General features: G+C 37.1%; 1 protein-coding gene and 1 long non-coding RNA gene across 2 annotated transcripts in view; one reads left to right on the top strand and one right to left on the bottom strand.

Annotated features, from left to right (window-relative positions):
* The window catches only part of lekr1 (leucine, glutamate and lysine rich 1), a 108,664-nt gene that overhangs the window by 16,629 nt on the left and 68,598 nt on the right, over positions 1–23,437 (top strand). Inside the window, exon 3 of the mRNA XM_038285528.1 lies at positions 22,295–22,824. Coding sequence (XP_038141456.1) covers positions 22,295–22,824 — 530 coding nt within the window. The remainder of the gene's footprint in view (positions 1–22,294; positions 22,825–23,437) is intronic.
* On the bottom strand, positions 9,996–11,415 carry LOC119783841. Its single transcript, XR_005280866.1, has 4 exons — positions 11,383–11,415; positions 11,195–11,264; positions 10,228–10,402; positions 9,996–10,121 (listed from the first exon to the last, which is right to left on the bottom strand). It is a non-coding gene; the product is annotated as an uncharacterized LOC119783841 (long non-coding RNA).

The raw sequence follows: 23,437 nt of genomic DNA, 5'->3' as shown, positions 1-23,437 counted from the left end.
GAAACATTTACATATCTTCTAATCACAGCAGACATACAGCATGTTATCATACCGGTAACAAGTATCCTTTGAATCACGGTTTGTAAGAACAGACAGATTTTTGTTTTGCTGATTATATATTTATTTATTATTTTGATATATGGATGTCAGCTATGTTGATTTTGTTTTTTTTTTTTTTTGTTTTTTTTTACAGTTCTTGAATTTCAGGTCTAGAGAGGTTTTTTTTTAAGCTTATCTTAACAAGCATCAATCTGATGCAATTTGTTAGATTTACAACCTACTGGAACATGTAGAAAGATCAAAAGGGTACTTTTAATCCAGTTAAATAGTTCATAGCTTGTTTTTTTCTTTAGCATCATACTGTGCTTACTGTAATTAATAACAAAATTGACTCTGATATGTTTCTGCTGCATATGTTGATCAGTTACAAAATCGCAAAAAACTGCAGTAGTTTCAAAATTAGTTGTGGTGTTTTGAATATCAGACAGTAATCGAGTCCAGCAACATGTAAGCACTTTCACCATGTTTTATTTAACAAAGAGGTAGACTCTCTTAAAAGTTAAATTTTGTTATGTTAATTAAGTAAATGATGTGCTGCCCTGACAAAGAGTTCATCTTTATCTCCATATAAAGTTATTAGTTCTCTAATAAAGGAAAAAAAAACAGAAGCTTTTCATTGGTATAAGCGGCTGTTGTTTGATTCTCCCTTTAATTGATAACCTAAATACGAAAATCCCACATCATTTGGTGTCCTCATTTGATCCATTAAATTTTCATGATCTTTTAGAGGAAAAAAAGGAGAGGAGACACAAGCCTCCTGTCCTTGTAAGTTATACCATAGTATCCTGCTCTCTTTCCTGTCTCCACCTTTCTTTCTTCTTGTATTCCCTCCACTCAACTATTGTTAAATAAGTAATAGCTTCACACCAGATTCATTCCTCTCTCTTCAGATTATTCAGAGGGGATCTCTTGGTATTGGCAGCCTTTATTTCAAGTCTGTTATCGTAATTAGCTTGCAAGACTTGCTCCTTTTTTCTTTTCCTTTTGTGTACTTGCTGTTCTGTGTATTTTTGTGGATTGCTTTTCTAACTTAAAAAGATAAATAAGAGCAAAGAGGGTGGGGTTTATGAGTTGATCCACTGCAATAACTTAAAGGAAGGGGAGGGATTTTTTTATATATATATAATATTGTCACAGGTGTCACATGAGTCTGTGTTATTCATGACAGTAATGCATGATGTTCATAGGTCACTGCAGGGTCACAGGTTTTATGAGACATCTGCTTGGACCTGTCAGAATAGTTATTTTGTTTGGATGATGTGTGCCATTACTCAGTGACCTTCTGAAGTAATATTGAGGAGGGAGATAAGAAGAACCTGAATGACTGATTCTCATCTGACAACATCAGTTATCTTTGTAATAGAAACGTCAGGAAATGACAGGAAGAGAGAAACAAAAGCAGTTGCTTGTTGCAGAAAGATTTCTAATAAACAAGGTCATTTTATTTTAAGCCAAGCTTAAAAGCAGGGGCGAAAATCCCATTTCGTGTTTGAAGGGGACAATAAGCAGGAAAATATCTGAGAGTAACTCCTGAGGGGGGGACATGAAGACATAAAGCTCTCTTTCCTGCTCCTTTTCAACTTTTATTGCAAGGTTGAGCACTCATCATGCTAAAAATCTTATTATGAAGTAATATTGCTAGATTTAGCATTTTTCTTTCTTTTACCATGTTTAAAGAGGCTTTCTATGCAAAACCAGCAACAGCATCAATGGTATTCAATAAGCAGCGGCAATGGTAGAGTACACCCTTATGAACAATATGTGTTTTCTCCCCGCTCTAATTCCAACTGTAGTCCATTAAAAGAAATAAATCTCGGTGCATGTTCTAAAACCATAACGAAAAAATCAGTTAGGAATATTCAATAAAATAAAAAAAAATATGCCACATATTATGGCAAATAATTAATGCAAATCTCTAATCCCGAATTTATACAATTTCTGCCCTGGTTCAATTCAGCTGCAAACTGCACAACATATAACGTTTATAATGAATAAGAGCATTTACAGGTCACAGCAAGGTGGGGCAAGGCAGCAAAAATTGGACAGCATGCCAGCAAAATTCAATTCACTTCTATTTTTGCTGGGTGCTGTAGAAAGAGCACAGTAAATATTCTGAAATGACATCGCTCCAGCAGGAAAATTAACTATCAGAGCATCCGGATTTTCCAAATAGTTTACTAAAGGTGGCTATTTTTTCTTAAAAATCTTGCTATATGAAGGTATCTGCGATTATATTTTTATATATGTGGGCGTGTTGATTATTAGCTGTGCACAATTTCCAATCGATTACTGGATTCTATATGTTAAAATCGGTAGTCACAACCTAACGACTGAATATTAAATACACAAATATAGGCAACAAGTATAGCTACCCTGCTTTCAGAGTACTATAATAACACACCAACATATGCAAAGGAAAAACTCAGCAAGTAACAAAGACAATTGCAAGTTACAATGCAAAAGCTACAAACCAGCTTTGCATAACCAAAGTGTCTCCGTCCCCTGCAGGAGATCATTTTCAACTTAAATTATGTATTTTTGAGTTTGCTAGTCTCATATTTGTTTTTGCTTGTTATTTTTGCAGTATATTACATTTTATTATTTCCTATAATTTCATGTGTTTGTGTGCCGTTTGGACCACTCAGGCCATTCTATTTAAATGAAACAGGTTTTATCTTTTTAATGTACCCCATAAACATGGCCTGATTTCTAAGGTGGGACAGGGGCAGATATAACAGGGTTAGCTGAAACAGATTAGAACCAATCAGAAAACTATGTGTGTTCCAAAAAACACCTTTTTTTTTATAAATAAGATCCCTTAGAGCAGACAGTTGTAGAGTTTATAAAATATATCTAGCTCATGCAAGATTATTAAATGGCATTATTAAATCGGTCGGTGACTTTTAGGGTTACAGGAAAGCACTGTTGCATTATGGGTTATTCTGGAACATGCATTTACATATCATAAACTCCCATCTCACATGCTAAGACTGCTCTGGGAAGTTTAAGCCAGAAAGTCTAGCCCTGCCGTGACTGACAAGCTGTGGGAATAAACAGCATAAGTCAGTCTGACTGGGCAGGCTAATACCAGGGATCTCTCTCAATGAGCACTAGAGATAGTTTCCACCCCCCCACCATCTTGCATGATAAGCTGGCATAAACAATGGATGGATGGAAGAGGACTTGCCTTTAGGGTTAGGGGAATTCTAACAGGAAGTTAGGCAAATGTTGACCTATAGAAGTCAAAAATTGGCTGCAGGACAATGGCTTCTTACCTAAGCTTGTCCAACCTACAGTGAGTTGCTCTAAAAACTTAAAAGCCTAATGTCCACATAACCCTGCAGGAAGTGCAGGTATAGACAGTCAATGGATGGACATTTCTTTACCAGGAATGGCTAAACTTCCACCTTTAAACTATATACCTTCTATGCTTACTTTTGTTACCAACGAAAAACATCAATGACAAAAGAAAACCAAAAGGCTTAAGGCTGCATTTGTAGATGTTAAGCTGCTTTAATTGTCTAAGGTTGAACTCTGAATTAGAAGTGTATTAAAAATAGAAAACAGGGAGCAGAAAGAGGAGCAGACAGATAGAGACATGGAGCTCAGATAGCATTATCTCTGCATGGCTCTCAGGTTCCTGAGCAATGGCGTGCCGAGCTGTGTGTTGTGATGCATGGTTTAGTGGGGCCAACGGAAGCACATGTGTTGTCTGCTAAGTCTGATTAATGTAACAGACCCCCCCCCTCCCTTTTTTTATTTTATTTATTTTTTAATTCTGTTTTTCACTGGTTCTGAGTCCTGCACTGGTTGCCTGTTTTCACCCCTCCAGTCTGGATTGTGTCTGGCTTTAAAAATCTTTTCCCTACAAAGAGAGCTTATATGCTGAGTTTGTTTTGTTGCAAAAGCATAAAATTGGGTCCATGTTTTTGAAATGAATATTGCTTTATAGTTTTTTAACCATACAAATCTAAAGACTCATATTTCATAAAAGTATACACTATACAGCACTTATTGCCCTTATTATTGGCTTTCTGGATATATTTGCGTAGCCTTCAATCAGAGCAGCTCAACCATTAAACTACGGTAACAGAAATGTATCAAACCATTGAAAGCCAACTTTTATATCACTGTTTATGCTTTTCAAACAAATCAGGTACTTAATTGTACTTTGGATAAATGTCCTATCAGTTACCCTAAAAGCAGACCTGATAGAAGGTATCGGGGTGTGATATTCTTACAGTACAGTACTAAGTTGAAAGTTAATTATGGTTTTCGTGCAAGTAAACACATCCTTATTTGTATTACACAACTTGCAATTCACTGACAATTCAACCTACATTCAAGAATGAAAAAAAGGTGTAATTATAGAAAAAGAAGGAGCTCTTCTGGAGTGCCAGTGGTGTTCTAGGATGACCTCTTGATTCAGTGCAGGTCACGTTTAAAGAAGAATCATAGCAGATACTTTCTCTCAGCAGTTATTACACTTTTTAATCATCACTGCTTCCATCAACTCAACATTAGTAAGCTGTTTACATCCCTGTTCTTTTTTGCACATTTTTTAAATAACTTGGTAGATAACCTGCTAATAACCTGCTTGTAAATAGTCTGTCCTTGTTGTTTTTTTGCAGATATACAAACACATTTTGTACATTTGGAAACAGCTGCATATTTTAAAACTTGAATATACTATTTTTACTAACCGTCCAATACTGCACAGAGTACACTGTCTCTATCAGCTTGCAGCATTCACAAACAAAGTTTGAAATTTAGAAATATGACATAGTGAAACTGTTTGAATGAGTTGCTGCATATAAACTCAAAATACACTTGCAGCAAATTTGATAACAGCTCAAACATGCAGAATAAAAATGCAACACTAAGGAATTATATGATAGGTTCAGTGTCTGTGCTATAAGTCCTTTTTTGTTTGATAAGAGCATGTTTGCCGCACAAAAGGCTGTCTTTGCAAGTTATAAAATAAAAATATCCAGTGGCTAAACAATCAAAGAATACTAAACTTAAATATGCTTGGAAAATCAACAAATATCCAAAACTTAAAAAAACACCTTGTAGAAAATTGCAGTTATTTATAAAATGGTATATTCAGACTCAATGAAAAATAGTCTAGATAAAAAAGAAAAACAGGAGGCCATATAAAGAAAAATGCAAATAAAAGCTTGGACTTGGAAAAACTTCTTGACCAGGTTAAAACTGTGCAGTTCACTTACAGACACTACAACATGAAAGCAAACCACACCTAACAAAAATGGTCTTAATACACTATATTGCCAAAAGTATTTGCTCACCTGCCTTGACTCACATATGAGCTTAAGTGACATCCCGTTCCTAATCCATAGGGTTCAATATGACGTCGGTCCACCCTTTGCAGCTAGAACAGCTTCAACTCTTCTGGGAAGGCTGTCCACAAGGTTTAGGAGTGTGTTTATGGGAATTTTTGACCATTCTTCCAGAAGCGCATTTGTGAGGTCGCACACTGATGTTGGACGAGAAGGCCTGGCTCTCAGTCTCCGCTCTAATTCATCCCAAAGGTGTTCTATCGGGTTGAGGTCAGGACTCTGTGCAGGCCAGTCAAGTTCATCCACACCAGACTCTGTCATCCATGTCTTTATGGACCTTGCTTTGTGCACTGGTGCACAGTCATGTTGGAAGAGGAAGGGGCCAGCTCCAAACTGTTCCCACAAAGTTGGGAGCATGGAATTGTCCAAAATGTCTTGGTATGCTGAAGCATTCAGAGTTCCTTTCACTGGAACTAAGGGGCCAAGCCCAGCTCCTGAAAAACAACCCCACACCATAATCCCCCCTCCACCAAACTTTACACTTGGCACAATGCAGTCAGACAAGTACCGTTCTCCTGGCAACCGCCAAACCCAGACCCGTCCATCAGATTGCCAGATGGAGAAGCGCGATTCGTCACTCCAGAGAACGCGTCTCCACTGCTCTAGAGTCCAGTGGCGGCGTGCTTTACACCACCGCATCCGACGCTTTGCATTGCACTTGGTGATGTATGGCTTGGATGCAGCTGCTCCACCATGGAAACCCATTCCATGAAGCTCTCTGCGCACTGTTCTTGAGCTAATCTGAAGGCCACATGAAGTTTGGAGGTCTGTAGTGATTGACTCTGCAGAAAGTTGGCGACCTCTTCGCACTATGCGCGTCAGCATCCGCGGACCCCGCTCCGTCAGTTTACGTGGCCTACCACTTCGTGGCTGAGTTGCTGTCGTTCCCAAACACTTCCATTTTCTTATAATACAGCTGACAGTTGACTGTGGAATATTTAGGAGCGAGGAAATTTCACGACTGGATTTGTTGCACAGGTGTAGGGATGGGGATCGAAACCCGGTTCTATCAAGGACCCGGTTCCAGTTTTTTCAAAACCCGAAAATCAATAACGTTTGGGCTTATCGATACCACTATCGAGTCTGGTCTTTTTTTTTTTTTTCCCGGAGGTCCTGTAACATAATTGTGTGTCCCTCGAGTCGCGTCACAGCATTTAAATCTAATCAATCCAATCACTGCAGCATGTCTACCAATGTTTTGGAATGAAATTGTAAGCAAACAGATATTAAAAGTAAAACAAGTGAAGTCTGGCAGTTAACTTTGCTCGCAACTCGAGAATGGCTGAACGGAAAAGACTCCTCCTCCTCCTGCTGCTGCCCCGCCGCACCACAGTCGGGCCCGTCTTCATCATCCACTCAGAGAACCACTGGTTAGCGCGCACACAGACTTTGTAGCTTGTCTGGTCACTTAAAAATGGTAATTGTGAAATCCGTGTTGTAATCGGCAGCATACAAGCTAGTTAGCTTAAAAAGTAAATAAAGTTTCAGACGTGCTGCGTGATGATGTGTTCAGGTTGGCTCAGTAAAACGACAATTAGGTTATCATGATGCGTTCAAGTGTAACGTAAAGAAAAGGGAAATTGAGTTTTTGGCGAGAAACATGAGTAATACAGTTGTATATTGCTGTAATTATTTTACAATATATAATTAAACTACTGATGCCAACATTTATTAAAAATTACATTTAATTTAAAATAAAATTATTTATTTGATAAATATTTTCCTAATCTCTAAAAACCTGATGAAAAGTGACAGACATGTTAATTTTTCTGCAAAAAAATACCTGTTAATTTATGGGCTGATATTTTATTTCCTTTTTTTCTGACACAGCATATTATTCATTTAATTTATATACATTATGACATTTTATTTTTCATTTGGTGCTGCTGATATATTCTAGTTAGTTTTATGTCATTTAGAAGTGGCCTATTACATTAGCCATGTTTACTGAAGGCTAGAAACTTTTTTGTTATGCTCACTTGTTAAGCAATAAAAGCAATACCAGTTCTGTTAAAAACATATTGTCGCATCGTCTTTCCACCAAATAACAGAAAAGTATCGATAGTGGTATCGATAAAGACTCGGATCGATAAGGAGTATCGATAAAGGTATCGATATCAATAAATATTAACGATCCCCATCCCTACACAGGTGGCATCCTATCACAGTTCCACGCTGGAATTCACTGAGCTCCTGAGAGCGACCCATTCTTTCACAAATGTTTGTAAAAACAGTCTGCATGCCTAGGTGCTTGAATTTATACACCTGTGGCCATGGAAGTGATTGGAACACCTGATTCCAATAATTTGGATGGGTGAGCAAATACTTTTGGCAATATAGTGTACATCCTTAGTCTTAAATAGGCATTCAGTTGCAATTAAATTACCAATGAGCCATGATCTTATAGCTTTCCATGGCCTCTATGTGAAACATTTTTAAAGAGCCAGCTATTTTTAAATCAGTTTTTATTAGGTTAGAGAAATCTAAGAACATCATGGTTTGTTACATACAGCTGGAGATAACTGGTCACTTAAGCTTTGTTCTGGACACATCTTTGAAACAATTTTTCTTCTGCACTGACGGTAACAATTACAGAAAGCTGAACTATTTTCTAACTACTGACATTTAAGAACCAAACTGTACCTTTGACCAGGAAACAGCCTTGATCTACCTCCAGTTACAGCTCTGATTACAAATGCTGTTGAACAATAGTTTATCTTTTAATAATAATTGTAGTGTATAATTTTTTGGCTAATATTACCTCTCAAGCAGGTTCGGTTGCCTCCCAGCCTGACCTGAAAGTCAGTAATTTATTTGTAAATGAAGAATGTTTTGTAAAACAATATTAAAAATACAATATAAAATACGAAGACTGAAAAAAATAGGTGGTAATAAAAAAAGGGCAGAAAATCAGTTCAGTGAGATACTAGTGGAATATATTAGATGAGATAACGTATAGGTTTTAAGAAATAAAAAAAAATATTATTTATAATAATTCATCATTAAATAAATAAATAATCTTGTTTGTTGCTTTTATTTGCAAACTAACGTAGATGTCAAGCGCAACACAGGCTGGGGATTTTTTTTAAATCAAACGCTACTTTGGTTAGTGATTCTATTATTGAGTCATTTATTTCTATGAATTGTTAATCATAGCAGGACTGGTTCTCTTCTACATCTGCTCCATTACTCTACATCTTTCCTTTGTCTGTCACGCTGATGCAGTCGTGACTCATTTGTGTCTGTCTCAGATATTTTCAGCATCCACAGTCTGGACTCTTTAATATTTGGGCATTTACGAATCTGAAACAATAAATTGCTCAGTGTTGTTTTAAGCACTACCACAGTATAGAAATTGTCAATTTCAAAGTTTTTCTACGCCCCTGTTTTACCTCCATCTACACTGTAACAAATTGCCCTGTATTTTCACAGTAAAATGCTGGCAGCAGGGTTGCCAGCATTTTACTGTTAATTATACAGTACCCTTACTGTAATCAATTTTACAGTAAATTACTGTCACAAAAGAAATCTTTTGATTACAGCACATTGCTGTTTTTATCAGATTTACAGTAGACTACTGGCAGCTGTGTTGCCAGTATATTACAGTTTTTCTATGGTATGATTACTGTTGAATTCACATACAGCTTACTACTGTAAATTTCCAATACAAAATAGAAACATAAAAAAAAACACTTAGAAAATGTAAGTTCCATCATGTCAACCAACATTTATTTGGGAAAAAAAAGAACAAACTCAAACATTGATTCATACACAGTCTTTAGTGGGCCACATAATAAAGAACAAGGTTTTGAAACGACAACGTATGTGTGCCTTAAACCTAAACATTTTCTACAAGAATGTTGAGGGTAAACTGTCCAAAGTAAGTCGTATTCTGGAAAAACAGTAAGAAAATCATCTATTTTGTAAAATAAATTTCTTAATAACTGATTTAAAGAGTTTTTGAATAAAGCATGAATTGTGGCCTTTTGATTAGTCTGAAATAAAATAAGTATGAAAGAAATTATGGAAATAATGCATTGTACAACTCAGCACACTACTTTTTCAATACAAAATACTACTTTTAGTTGAAGTGAGGACCAATATGATGCAACATAAAACAAATGAAACATTTAACTTTCAATCTAAAGCATAGAAAAAAATTGCAAATTTTAGTTTGATAAAAATTTAAATCAAACATTTAGACTTGAATTTCCTTTAGGGCAAAATCAGAGTTCCAACTTTAAATGATAAAACAATGACACAATACTTGACAACACACTGCCAAGATAAGTTAAACATTGTGCCTGTACAGTCAAAATTACAAATTACATCTTAAGAACAGAAAAATGGGAGCCTTAACAAAATGTATGCTATAAATTAAAAGAGAGGTCTTAGATTATGCTGACCCTTAAACCAAAAAAAAATCTCTCAAGAACACTCCTGTTCAGGGATGAGTTGCCTTCATGCCTGTATAGTTTTTTGTTTGTTTGTTTTTGCTTGGAGGGGCAACAATAGCTGGTTAGAAAGTTCTCACTAACCTATATGAAATTCCACTCGAAGTCCACGAGGTTTTTTAGCAGAGTTGAAACACCGGGGTTGACAGTGACCGACTTCTTTTGAACAGTTTTTCCTGTCCTTTTGAAGACGATCTTGCCACAGCTGTCCTTGGTCCCTCTTTCAGGGTTGATATCACGAAAGCGCCTGAAAATGCAGTAATTTCAGATTAGCATATGATGTTTAAGGAGTCAGGGTTTAAGGTGTGCTAGGTGGGAAAAGGGGGGGACGGACAGGCGGACACAAACCTTACCTCTGGATGAATTCAAGTGTACATGCAGCCTCTTCTTGATATTGTAGATAAAAGATGTAGTACACTGAAAACAGTGCAGCAAGCCCTGTCACAAAGGTTGGTTGAATGCCCTCACATACAACATGGCTCTCGAGACTGATCATCCAGTGCCCAGCAGTCACATGGTCTTTTCCACCTGAAAAATAAAATAAAAAAAATTATAACAAGTACTGTGACTTCTACAAATTACCTTTACCATTATTTATAAAACAACATTTATTTAAAGATATTGTGTTTCATGCAATACAAATAAATCAAAACCTTGTCTCATCTGCATGTTATTGTATTGTATTGTCGTAAAAATCTTAAGCCACAATTACTTTTATTTTTCTTTGCAAAGTTATGGCCATCTTTATTCATTCTCCAGTTAGGTCATCTTTCTTAAGATTTCTACTGACAACCTAAGAACATATGAGCTAAATCTTCAAAAAAAAGAAGTTTCTACAGGCAAAGTTGATATTGACCTAACCGTGAGTGATCTCTGCTGCCATTCAGCTTATCGTGAACTCTTGGCAAAACAAGATACAAATTTGTAGGTTATCTTTGACAGCTGTTTTGTGATCAACTTCCCTTGATTATTTCATTTTTTTTTTATGACATTATTTTTAAACAAAATTGTAATTTTTCCATCTGTCAAATTCTTTGATCTTTGGCTTTTTGATTGGAATTGTAATAGAATGCATGTTATGCTTGACCCCCCAAAAAACCCAAAATAATCAACCAGAAGCTTTTTTGTGTGTTTTGTAGACAAATGTACACCGGTTACACTAAATACTCACTTTGGGCTGCAGAACACATTTTTTCAGAAAATTCTTTGAGGTATGGTGACCTATTTTCTGTCACGTCTGGTTGTATTACAATTCAAGGACTGAAAAATAAATATAGTCACTGAAACTTTGCAGTCCATGTCAGTTAACAGTGTACTCACAGAGTAGTATCAGGCGTGGTGTTAAAGGCAGGTTGAAGGTCTTCTCAACATCAGTCACTGTGGCAGATGACTGTAAAGAACAAAGAAATTTCAGTAAGAACATTAGTTCCTCAGGATGAATTCAGATGTCAACAATTCAGTGAAATATATCAGAATAAATATTATGAAAATAAATTAACAAAACTAACATCTGTGGAAAGGATGAGGCCATCTGTGCTCTCCTTGAAATGGGCCATCAGTAGCTGGACAACATGAAGTGCCACCTCAGCATCTTCATCCTAAGAGAACATTTAAACAGTTTTCTTCCAAGTCAACTTTGTGAAACTCCAAATTCCCAGTTGATATCCATTCACCAATTTCACTTTAGCAGCTAATCATAGCAATTCAAGTCAAATTGCACAAAAGAAAGAAAAAGAGCTTCCAAACATGTCAATATTTGTAAATATGAATCATCAAAAAATAACTAAGTAACAATGAAAACGGATTACTTTAATTATTTACCTTCTTATCTACAAGATATATCAAATATTGTTATGCTAGCTTCCTTATTACAGCATGACAGATTAACTAAGCTAACTTTCAAACAGTTATAGTCTGCTTAAAAATGACAACTGTATGACAACATCATCTGACAAATAAATCATGCTCCAACTTACCTTAGGATTGGCTCATAAAATGCAGGATTCAAATGGATAGTCCTTGTAAAGAAAATTCTAGAGGTTGTTTGCATGTCATAACGACGTGTCTTCTTGAGAAATACAGTAGCATTCTGTTTAAAGAGAGCCTCCTTGGCGTTGAATGTAACATCATTCCCAAAATGCAATGCAACTCACAGTATATTACAGTATTTTATTAAAAACAGTAATAATTGCCCAGAATGCATTGTTTTTCACAGTGCAGTACCGTTTTCAATAGAAACAGTATGATACTGTTCAGTTTTGGCCGTTTTTATACAGCAATTTGTTACAGTGTATCTCTTGTGACTTTTACCCCATTTCTCTTTCCCACTCCACTTACATCCACATGCAGAGCACATTTACCACTAGACTCAGTTATAAGAGGCTATCCGTTCATACAAACACGCACATTGTGCAATCCTGAAGGAAGTTACTCACCTATGCATGCATGCATGCACTCACTTCTACATACACTGACAGTCTTGTCACATGATGTGTGTGGCACCATGGGGTCCAGATGAGTTGAATCTCGGCATTGGCTCCTGCTTCACTGAGCACCACGGGGGGTTTATCATCACGAAACGCAACAAAGTGGCGGTCACGAAAGACTTTTTTGTTTGATCACACAAACTACACACATACATAAGCCCGTACACTCACCTGCAGTAGATAAATGTATGAAAAAAGGAAAGAGCTGGACTATTGTTGTCTATGGAGTTCATTTCTACAAGCTCTGACACTGTTACATGCAGAAGAAAGATATGAGGAATAAAATCACAGATTACTAATTTAATCACTCAATCCTTTCTTAATTAGTTGCATGATCTAACTTATCTTTGATTCAACATACAGACAGTGAAGCTGGATGAATTGGCAGATTAACCGATTAGAAAGACAAGGCATTTTTTAGATTGAAAAGAGGAGACACTGAAGGAAAATAAAGGTATAAGAACGTAATTAAGATTTAGGGAGCTCGAGTGGCTTTTTTTCCCCCTTTGAATTTACCATCTATCCTCGTATCATTTGATCAGATCTAATACCAATGCTTTTTATCGTTCAGGCAAACCCCCCCAAAAAGCCTTTAAGCACCCTTTCATGACATCTTCAGAGTTTTTCAATATTTGCTAAACTGTCTGCATTATATATGTTTAAGGTTTTCCACTCAGGCAATGAAAATAAAATCACTAAACCATGTTCAGGCATAGAGATTATAGGAGTTGTCTGTCTGACCTGCTGTAGATAATATGCTAAATATCATTATATATAACGTCTCTTTCTATATCCTTTTTTAAGCCTGATATCTGTAGAAATACCAGCAGTGCTGTCCTTATAGTTTATAAACGGCCTAAAATTGAGACTTTGAATTTGGATCAAGGAAAACCATAGTCATATACATGAATTTTAATATATTTTTAAATGCAATTCATTTAAGTAACTCAAGTCACGCAAATTATATTGCCTGATTACACCCAAACTGGCGTTTTGTTCTAGGAATACAATATATTAACATTAACATTGGTAATGGCAGATGTTAGCAATGTTTAGCATACTCTGTTTAATTCAATTCAGTTCATTTATATAATGCCAGTTCACAACACAACACAACGTTTTAAAGAGACAGACAATCATTCTATCTAAGAAAAAACAGCTGATTGCTTTGAGTCATTGACTTTGGAGAAATCAAACCTCCTGGATGAGCATGGGGCAACCTGTGTCGGTCCAGTAAGTAAAACTGGGCGGATATAAAACAGGGATGTCCCAGTTTGATACTGATATTGAAAATTTGTCTGATATTAGCAAAAAAATTAAATCAGGATATATTGGTGTAAAATCTCTGATATAATCAAGTCATTAGAAACTTGTATTCCCTTCTGTTTAAAGTTTAAGTAAACCATTGATTAATAAGAATTAGAGGAATTCATCTCATACTTGTTACTGTTGAATATTGTCTCTGTTAGAGTAACATCACTTGATCAAGCATTTTCTAACATCCCACAGAGCAAAATGCATAATAAAGCAGTGCATGGTCCCTGCTGAAATCATCTTGAACATCGGTATCAGGAAATCTCTAATAGAAAATAACACACCTTTATTTCCATCTTTTTGCCCTTTATAATGTGTTTTACATAACACATGGTGGGTCTTGTGTTCTTATTTTGGGCATGTGACAGTAATAGTGATAAATCACAGGACATGAAAAAGCAATGTTAGCTTTACGTCATTTTCCCACAATATTAAATGGGTAGAGAAATATACGCTAAATAGTGACTATTTGCTGTTTGCTATATAAACAAGATTTGCCAGTCCAGAGCATCCCTTATAAAACTCTTTTAAGCATAGAATATTACATTATACTAATAAAAAAATAATTTTAATAGATACATATGTAAACCTACTGAAAACAATGGTGAATATCTTTTTTAATCTGACAAACCTCATCAGAATGTAAATTTATAACTTTATAGATTGTTATATTAAAAAATGGGCATCTAATGCTACATTGATTAAGAATAGCGAGCGCCATCGTCTGTGCTTATTTCAAATTTGACTATCTTTTTTGCAGCTTTTCACGCTTGCTTAAAATGTCTTTGTTCTCCTTCTTCAACTTATCATTCATTATTCCTCTAAAGAAATTGCTTTTTGTAACTTCCAACAAAACAAACCTACATCTTAATAGAGCCAACACTATACATATTGTTCACAAAAGGTCACACAATCCTTTTTTATTAAAAGTTTTAAGGCTTGAAATCCAAGGGTTCCTATTTCTGTTCTATATGTCTGGGCAGGTTTGCACAAATGCCACTGTTTCTGCACAGTTGGTGATTGAAGTTTAAGTGGCCGCCTGCCCGTTAGATCAATATTGGTGAAAGCATGCATATTTGAGTGTGCATTTGGACCTGGGGGTGGGGGGTGTAATGCGTATTCGTGTGTGTGTTTGGTGGTTGAATGTATGCGTGCAACATCAAGGATATGTGTTCGTGACAGTGACCCACTTCTGGTGTTTTCGGCGAGCCAGATGGGTCACGGCAGCTGGAGCTGAAGAGGCGGAGGTGGAAGAGGGAAAAGAGCAGGATGATGAGGAGGAGAGGGAGGGAAAAGGCACATGTTGAGAGGAGGAGGGGGAGCTGCCGCAGGGGCTACGGCGAGAAGACAAAGAGGAGGAAATGGGATGCTGTAAGGAAATTGAACATTAGGGAAACAATTAGGAAGGACTCGATGAGAAGGGGTGTTGTGAACTTGTTTGTTGTTGTGAGAAAATTGGAGATTTTTGTATGCTTTGTCTCCCTAACAGTTTCTCTCTACCTTTAGTAAATAAAGCAATAATTGCAGATCTTTCAACACATGCAGATCCTGAAAATCACAGCATAAATTAATTATGTTTCTCATTCTATCAGAAAGCCAACCATCCATGCCCCTTCACCCCTTTCTACTTTACTCCTCTCCTCCTTCTAAATGTTTTAGGCCAGAAATAATAGCCCTTCATGTTTAACTCATGAAGCAGAAATACACTGAGGAAACAGCGCTGACTGTCAATGGTTTCCAAGAACAAATACCATCACAAAGAATAGGCTGTGTACTGGTTAGGTATTGGTTATATCAATGATTTACTGGTTTTATTTAAACACAAGCGATCAGGTACATTTGTTTGACAATTTTCCTTGTACCTACATTTTTTTGATTCCTTAATTTTTTAACTTTTTTTTTTGCCTTGGTAGAACTTTAACTAACTTTTACTCTCCCTTTGTTTGTCCTCATAACTATATTACCTACAAAAAGAGCTTTTCCACCACATGTTACTTCTCCAACACACATGATTTTTTTCCCCTGCTTTGCCTAGAAACCAAGAGCACATCTGTGCTGTAAACACCAGAATCCCCCAAGCTCCAGTTCCAAATATTCCTCACTCTTTCACGCATTTATCCTCTCTTATATTCACATGAATTCATAGCATAGAGACCATGTTGTGGCAACACATAGCCCTATGTTGACCTAATGAGAACTGTGATACACAAAGATACTTACTTGTCTTTTTGTCCGTCTTCTTTCTTCCTGTTCAGTTGAAAGATTTGTTATTTTAAATGCCTGTAATGACATGTATTATAGGAAAGATAATCTCTGCACTTTATTACTGTTTTAAGTTAGTTTTTTTTTTTTAGACCTTCTTGAAATTATTATAAAAAAACCCTAACCTTATTGTATAACAGAAAAAAGGTAGTTGGTCACCTTTAAGATTGAACCTGGGTAGGTGGGATTGTGCTGTCCAGGGAAGTTGCTTTACCTTCTAGGGCCCCATCCACACAGAGACATGATTATTTGTATTTACAAAGGTGTTTCTGTTTAAGCTGTGCTTCCAGATAGAATACATGAACCTTCTCTACATGACATGCCCCCTGACAACTCGAATAAGTCACCTTTAACACATAAATGTTTATTTGTCTTATTCCCTGTGAAGTTGCAGTATTTACATCACATGTGTTGCCTGATGCTTTTTTGAAATATGCTAATATACCGGGCATACACTGTGCGATTTTTTTTCAATCGTTGCACGCAGCTACAGCTCACACTGTATGACTAAACCCTGTGTTTTCGTCAGACAGTGTTAATTCACAGCTCACAATGTATGTTCTTACATTGTGCTACCCGACGCTCTGATGTGATCTACCTGCTCACACCGTACGTATAAAAACCACATCGGACTCATCTCTGCAGTGAGATGGCGCTACCTGGACTCGTCTATCCGGAGGCGAGTAGAAGAGGAATACGAAGCTCATTAGAGTAAAACACGCTGCCTTGGCAATTTCTGCAATTTTGTGCTGAAAGCCCTAAAAAGAAAAAGGCGATGACGTATTTGGACAAATACATGGCTGAGCAAACGTGGCTACTACAGTCTGTCAATTTTACAGAATGAACTCCATTTTACTTGCACCCCCGCCTTGCTTTTGTGTTTTCATCTGAGAGGAAGAAGAAGAATCCTTGTTTGCGCATGCCCACTGAGCGATTTGCACACAATGGCATACTGAATTTAAAACATGTTTGATTTTCTCCCGACCTCACGATTCCTGATCGAGAGGTGGTCGTGAGAGGCTGATCTCCCTTCGTTACCCCCCTGTACACTACACGATACATGATGCACGATCAAGCTGAAAGTCGGCCCGATCGAAAATTTTCAGACGACTGGAAAGTCGTCCTGAAAAGGGCTACAAATCGTACAGTGTATGCCTGGCTTACATTTTGCTTAAAATCCTATTTTAAGAGACTTACATGGGAATTTGATGGCTGGCAAGAAATTATATGAATTGGTGATTTATATTTGTAGTCATAACAGGAGTGAGAGGAGAAAAATAATCAAAGTTTGATCCCTGGTCCACTGGCAGTACGTCTCGTAGATGCAGCTTCTTAATATGAAATATGGGCAAAGTAAAGCTCTGATACGAGGATTAGAAGGTCTTTTTGCGCTGTAGTTAATGATGAGAATAGGAGGATTGAGATGATTGACATCCTGATTTATTGTGATGGTATCCCCTTTAAAATATTTAACAATAATAATGCCATCATATGAGCTTCAATGCTGTGCAACCACATGCTGTAGTTTAATTTGAATGACTTGACAAAAAAAATTGACATTCTCTAAATGATAACATCTGCGGTTCGTCTTCATGTCGTTTTGTCAGCCATGGTTGGTGGAAGACAGACTGCTGCTCTCTTAGACAAGCGACAGACATAATGGGCCTTATTTCCTGATATAGATTGGCAAGTTGCTAACAGAGACAGTGGAAGGATTTCAACGTGTGATGGGGGAAGTTAATGTGATGGGTGCAGAGATGGAACAATGCCTCATGTTGTGTCACCTGTCACTCACTTCTCCCGACTAAATGATTTCTGGTTCTGTGTTTGTTCCATCTCCATTGGCTTCAAATCTTTCCATCCTTTATTTAACCAAAGGATAGAATATACATGACAGTCAGAGGTAGGCGCATTTAGTCTCACATGTTATTTGGAGGCATTCTCATTAAAAAAATAATCGTTCTGTATGCTTTGAAAAACAATGTATACACCAGTTTTTTATTTTATTTTCATCGTTAAAAGTTTGCTGACAAAATGTTAAAAGTAAGACCTTTGAAAAAATGATGATCATCTCAGCTTTGTTTGTTAGTTTATTTGACTGTGTTTACATCATGTGGATGCCTGCATGGAAGGTTCTGACATGGAAGCTGTCGGTACGTCAAGCACACATCAGCTGTCTCTGCGCCTTGTACTGTATCAACCTGAAGATGAAAGCTGGAGGGAAAGGATCTGTTCCTTGATATCCAGATAGAAGTGACAGGTCCTTGGAGGGAGTACATTGACACGCACAGAGAATGATAAATCTTTTGGGAAACAACAGACGGGGCGACGACAATATGTGAAGTGGGGATTAGAGGATTTACTTTTCTGTGTTTTGAACTGCTGACAGTAAGATATTGTTTTGACAACAACATCTGGAATAGATTTAAACAATAAATACCGGTACCTGCAATTTTCTGTGAAAACAAAAAATATATATAGATATATATTTATGTATAGTCATAGTATATATGTTTCCGAATATTTTAGTTTCAGCTCAGTGTTTTATTCACTTGGAAAACAAACCAAAAAAAATCAAGGACTTTAAAGTGTAATTGGAAAAAAAAGCTCATTTGAGAATTAAAATAGTCTCTATTCTCTCTCCAAGGGTCTTGTTAGGTTTGAAATGTACTGGGATTTTGTGTTTGGAGAAAATCCTCTTGAGTTTTACAGAGACTCCAGCAACGTATGGGATAGAGATGTTTTTGCATAACATCCACCTCGTTTTTGGAAATTCTCGCAGATTTTGGATCCCAAATGGAAAAGCAAATAACTTAGGAACTGTAAGCCCAAATTACGGTTTCTGAATATATAATTGAAAATTGGGTGAGTAAAACACAGTCCAAGCTGCATCAGTTCAAACATGACTCATAGTTTTTTTATACTCGAAAATAATAGGTCTTTTTTGAACAGCAGTAATAAAGAAATTAGGGCTGCAACTAACGATTATTTTAAAAATCGATAAATCGGCCGATTATTTTTTCGATTAATCGATGAATCGGACAAAAACTATTTTTTATATTAACCTCTTTATTCCATAATAAACATTTTAGACAGAACAAACAAGCACACAAATACAGGTTGCTCATTAAAGGAATAGTACACCCAAAACATGATTAGCCTTCATTTTCTACTCACCCCCATGCTGAACAACACTCTGGAGTACTTTTTTGATATCTCCAATGCATCTGGAGATCTGGGAGGCTTCTTGCTGTCTGCTGACATTCAAATAATGGAGGTCTATGGTGCCCAAGACAGAAAGGTCCATAAAAGTCCACAAAAAACGTGTGAATATTCCTCCATACTGCTCGTCCAATGTATTCCAAGTGTCCTGAGTGGGTAGCATCCAGAATTTACTCGAAACGAAGTCATTAAGAATGTTTTTAGAGCATAAACAGTAGTGTATAGGATTTCCTGAAAGCGCGCGCCTGCGCGTTTACGACGCTACAGAAGCCGGCAGACCAAACCAGATGAAAGTGCGCATTCAGCGTCTGCTCTGCCGATAATGCAAGCGTAGAAGAAGAAATGTGCTGTTTACATGTGCAAAGAAAGAAACAAGGAAAGAAAAATGTCTGAGGACTTCAGTGTTGAGGAAGAGCATGAGTTCTTTGCCGAGCTGAATGCGCACTTTCATCTGGTTTGGTCTGCCGCGGTTTCCGTAGCGTCGTGAACTCGCAGGCGCGCGCTTTCAGGAAATCCTATACACTACTGTTTATGCTCTAAAAACATTCTAAATGACTTTGTTTCGAGTAAATTCTGGATGCTACCCACTCAGGACACTTGAAATACATTGGACGAGCAGCATGGAGGAATATTGACACGTTTTTTGTGGACTTTTATGGATCTTTCTGTCTCGGGCACCATAGACCTCCATTATTTGAATGTCAGCAGACAGCAAGAAGCCTCCCAGATCTCCAGATGCATTGGAGATATCAAAAAAGTACTCCAGAGTGTTGTTCAGCATGGGGGTGAGTAGAAAATGAAGGCTAATCATGTTTTGGGTGTACTATTCCTTTAACTGTACTGGTGCAATATGAAAAATAAATGTTAGTGTTAAAACTACGCAAACTTACATGAGAAATGTAGCTGTACATCCACAAAATATAGGGTAGTTTGTTTCATAAAGCGCAAAAAAAGACATTTTTGTTTTTTAAAGCCCCTAAGGGGTTCAAACAATAGGCCCCCCCATTTCAACAAATTAGTTTTTTTAGACTAGAAGAGTTCTGGCTTTTAAGACAGGAAAGTATAGCAGGTAAAGTTGCTACTTGAGAAAATACTTAACCATAGGGATAAAAATAGCACTGTGATTCAAATTATAAATTGTATTTGGAATAAAAATTAGAGAACTAGGGGTGCTAAAAAACACATCCTCCAAAAACAGATATTTACATGGAAATGTGGCATATAATTAATTGACATATTACTGATCTTGCTGGATTTTATTCTGCTTTACTTCCATAAATTGCAGGATCTTTACTTTATCTTTGCCAGAAGATTTAAACTTTAAAAGCCTTGCCCTCATAATTTGCAAGTTAATTTATTTATAAAGTAAATATAAACGCTGCTTAAGCTAATTCAAATGAAATTAAAAGTAAAAGAAGTAGCCAACCTTATCACTGTCTGTAACCTACTAACAAGGTAAGGAAAGCATCAGATGAGCTACCTGAGAAACTAACGTTACGTTTCCCCACTTTAAAACCAAACAAACATGGTGGTTCCGTGCCATGTTAATTTGTTTTGACAAAAGTTGCATGTTACGACTTTTTTCACTTTACAAAGCGCAGGCTATTTTAATTATTGTGATCAATTTGCGCCGTCAATCCCGGCGCATGCGAGCTTCATTTGCAGTCTGGACGCTGAGGGTAAACTTATTGCGGCTCTGACCGCAGCGCTGAGAGGGACTCCTGCGGGAGGAGGGAGAACGGGGTTGGGGTGGGGGAGGCGCCCCACGGCAGAGTAGGAACGATGCATGCTTTCACGTAAGAGTCTCCAAAAGCCGCCAGTGACACCGTAAAAAGTCGCCAGATTTGTCGCTAGTCGCTTTTTAAAAAAATAGTCGCTGGAGGGGTCTGAAAAGTCGCTGAGTTGGTAACACTGCGCCCTGAGTCGCTGGCTCGCTCTGCCGTATTTTTTTTTCTTCCCCTGTTTCAGTCAAGTGGATGTGATGACGGCGGCCGCGGATGCATTAATCGCGCGACACAACTAATCGATGATAAAATTCATTGCCAACGCTTTTAAAAATCGATTTTTATAGATTTTATCGATTCGTTGTTGCAGCCCTAAAAGAAATGCTTGCTTGTTGTGGCTTCTTTGTCATGTTTACATTTTCACATGCTGCTATATCTGTATTAATTGTGCTTTGGTGCTAGCTGTGTCCATAGAATGAACTTGGTGGTTGAATTTTGGAGAATCTAAGCTTTCCAGCGATGTCTAACATGTCTATATTGGTAAACATTTTACCGCTGTAATTTTCATGCATTCTGAGTTATTAGTTGTAAACGCTTTAAAACGGTGGGTTTTGAGAGGTTATTCTTGTCACCGTTATGTTCTACTGTGTGTCTTTTGGATTTCTTTGCTGATTTGACAAACGCCCAGTTTATCCACAGGTTTGAAGAGCATCTTTGATGTGTTTCTATTCTTTGTGCTTCCCCTTGTTTTAGTAGGGACATGCTTAGCCCGATGTTGTAAGGTTCTGATGACTGAAAGATTGTGTTCCAATGGGTGGTGTGTGTCAAAAAGAAGATATTGGTCTGTGTGAGTGGATTTCCTATACACTTTAATGTTGAGGTTTCCATCTCGCCAACAGACATTGTTATATACTCTGCCCCTATTAGTTACACCTCTCTGGTACCAGGTTGCACTACCTTGGGCTTCAGAACTGTCTGGATTCTTCACATATTAACCAACCTGTTGGAAATCTTCTTGTAAGCTTTTGCTCTATGTTGACATTATAGTTGCCAGCAATCTCTATGGTATAAATCTTAGTTCTGCCACATATTTAAGCTCTATTTGATTGTGATCTGGTTACTGTGGGAGAAATTAGAGTTAAAAAAACACTTTCATATAATCTAAAGCAATTTTCAAATAATCAAAGCATTTTGATATGGTGCATTATCCTGCTGGGAGTAGCTATCAGAAGATGTTTTCACTTCTAAGCCAAAATGTTGGTCTTTTCTATGTCTATTCAACAACATCAACAAAGAAATATCAGTGTTATGTATTTACTTGTAAGGTATCCACACCACATCTTCAGAGTTATGCATATTATTTAAGATATCCTAAAAAAGATATCTAAGAAGTTGTATTTTTTTCTCCTCAGATGGAGCGCAGGGAGACAGTGTGCCGTTACTGTGGGGTAAGCTACTTGGTTTTCCATGAGTTTCATCAGCTTCGCACTCAGCTTTCTCAGTTAGAGTCAGAGCTCAAGCAAGCGAAGAAGACTGCCCAGAAGGAGAAGGCCCAGTATGAGGCACTGGAACTCAACAGGCTGGAGTGGGAGAAGGAGCTTCAGTTGCAGACGAAGAAAAAAGCTGATGTAAGGGAGAAAATGGTCAGAGAAGAGCTTGAAAAAAGGAACCAGGCCATGACGAAAGCTCTGAAAGAAGAGTTTGAAGCAAAATCTGAGAGAATAAGGAAGGAGATGGAAGAGGGCTGTCAGAAAATCACAGAAGAGAGGGAAATACAGCTTAGAAGGGAGCTGGGAGAGTTGGCAGTGGAAGAACTGAGAAAGCAGAGGGAAGAGCTGGGAAAGAGTGCTGAGGAGAGATATAGTGTTTTGGGCACTGACCTTCAGAAGGCCAAAGAAACTTCAGAGGACCTGAGAAAAAACATCCATCAATTGAAAAACAGGTGAGTTTTATCTGTACTTTTACCTTTTATGATCAACTATAACTGGAGGAAAACAATCATCATGTTAGCTTTGGTGTTAAAAACTGAACTCCTAAACTAACCGCTAATCTTTTTTTCTGCTGTTTGTATATTCTACAAAAATCATCTACTCTCTAATAAACAAAAAAATGGGAGAAGGAAAGTTTATACAACATGTATAAAAAATCTTTTTTGCTGCTGACCACATTAAAATGACTGAAAAACGTTTTTCATTTTTGCCTAAATAGTAACTATTATTTTCTGTGTCCAATGACACATATATGTAAATGTATTGACAGTCTTTAACCAAACATTCAGTATTATTTGGGAAAAAGAATACAGTAAGCATCTGGTTTCACTTTATCAGTGGATTTTTTTCCCCTATATTTAGTTTTAGGTTGATGAAAACATGCAAAAATAATTCTTTTGAAAAACAAATCAGTTTGCCCCTTTCACAAAATATTTTTAAGCCATGCACGAGATGTCTTCAACATTCGTCAGTATTGCAGTTTAATGTGGTAACTGTAAACGGCACATAGCTGAATGACTAAAGAACAAGGGTTGTTCCAGTTCACTTTTATCAAGAACCACTTTT

The sequence above is a fragment of the Cyprinodon tularosa genome, unplaced genomic scaffold (genome assembly GCF_016077235.1).
Source record: "Cyprinodon tularosa strain WSP-4 unplaced genomic scaffold, ASM1607723v1 ctg211, whole genome shotgun sequence".
NCBI lineage: Eukaryota > Metazoa > Chordata > Actinopteri > Cyprinodontiformes > Cyprinodontidae > Cyprinodon > Cyprinodon tularosa.
Note: the sequence above shows the minus strand (reverse complement) of the source record. Positions and strands in the feature narration are given on the sequence as shown.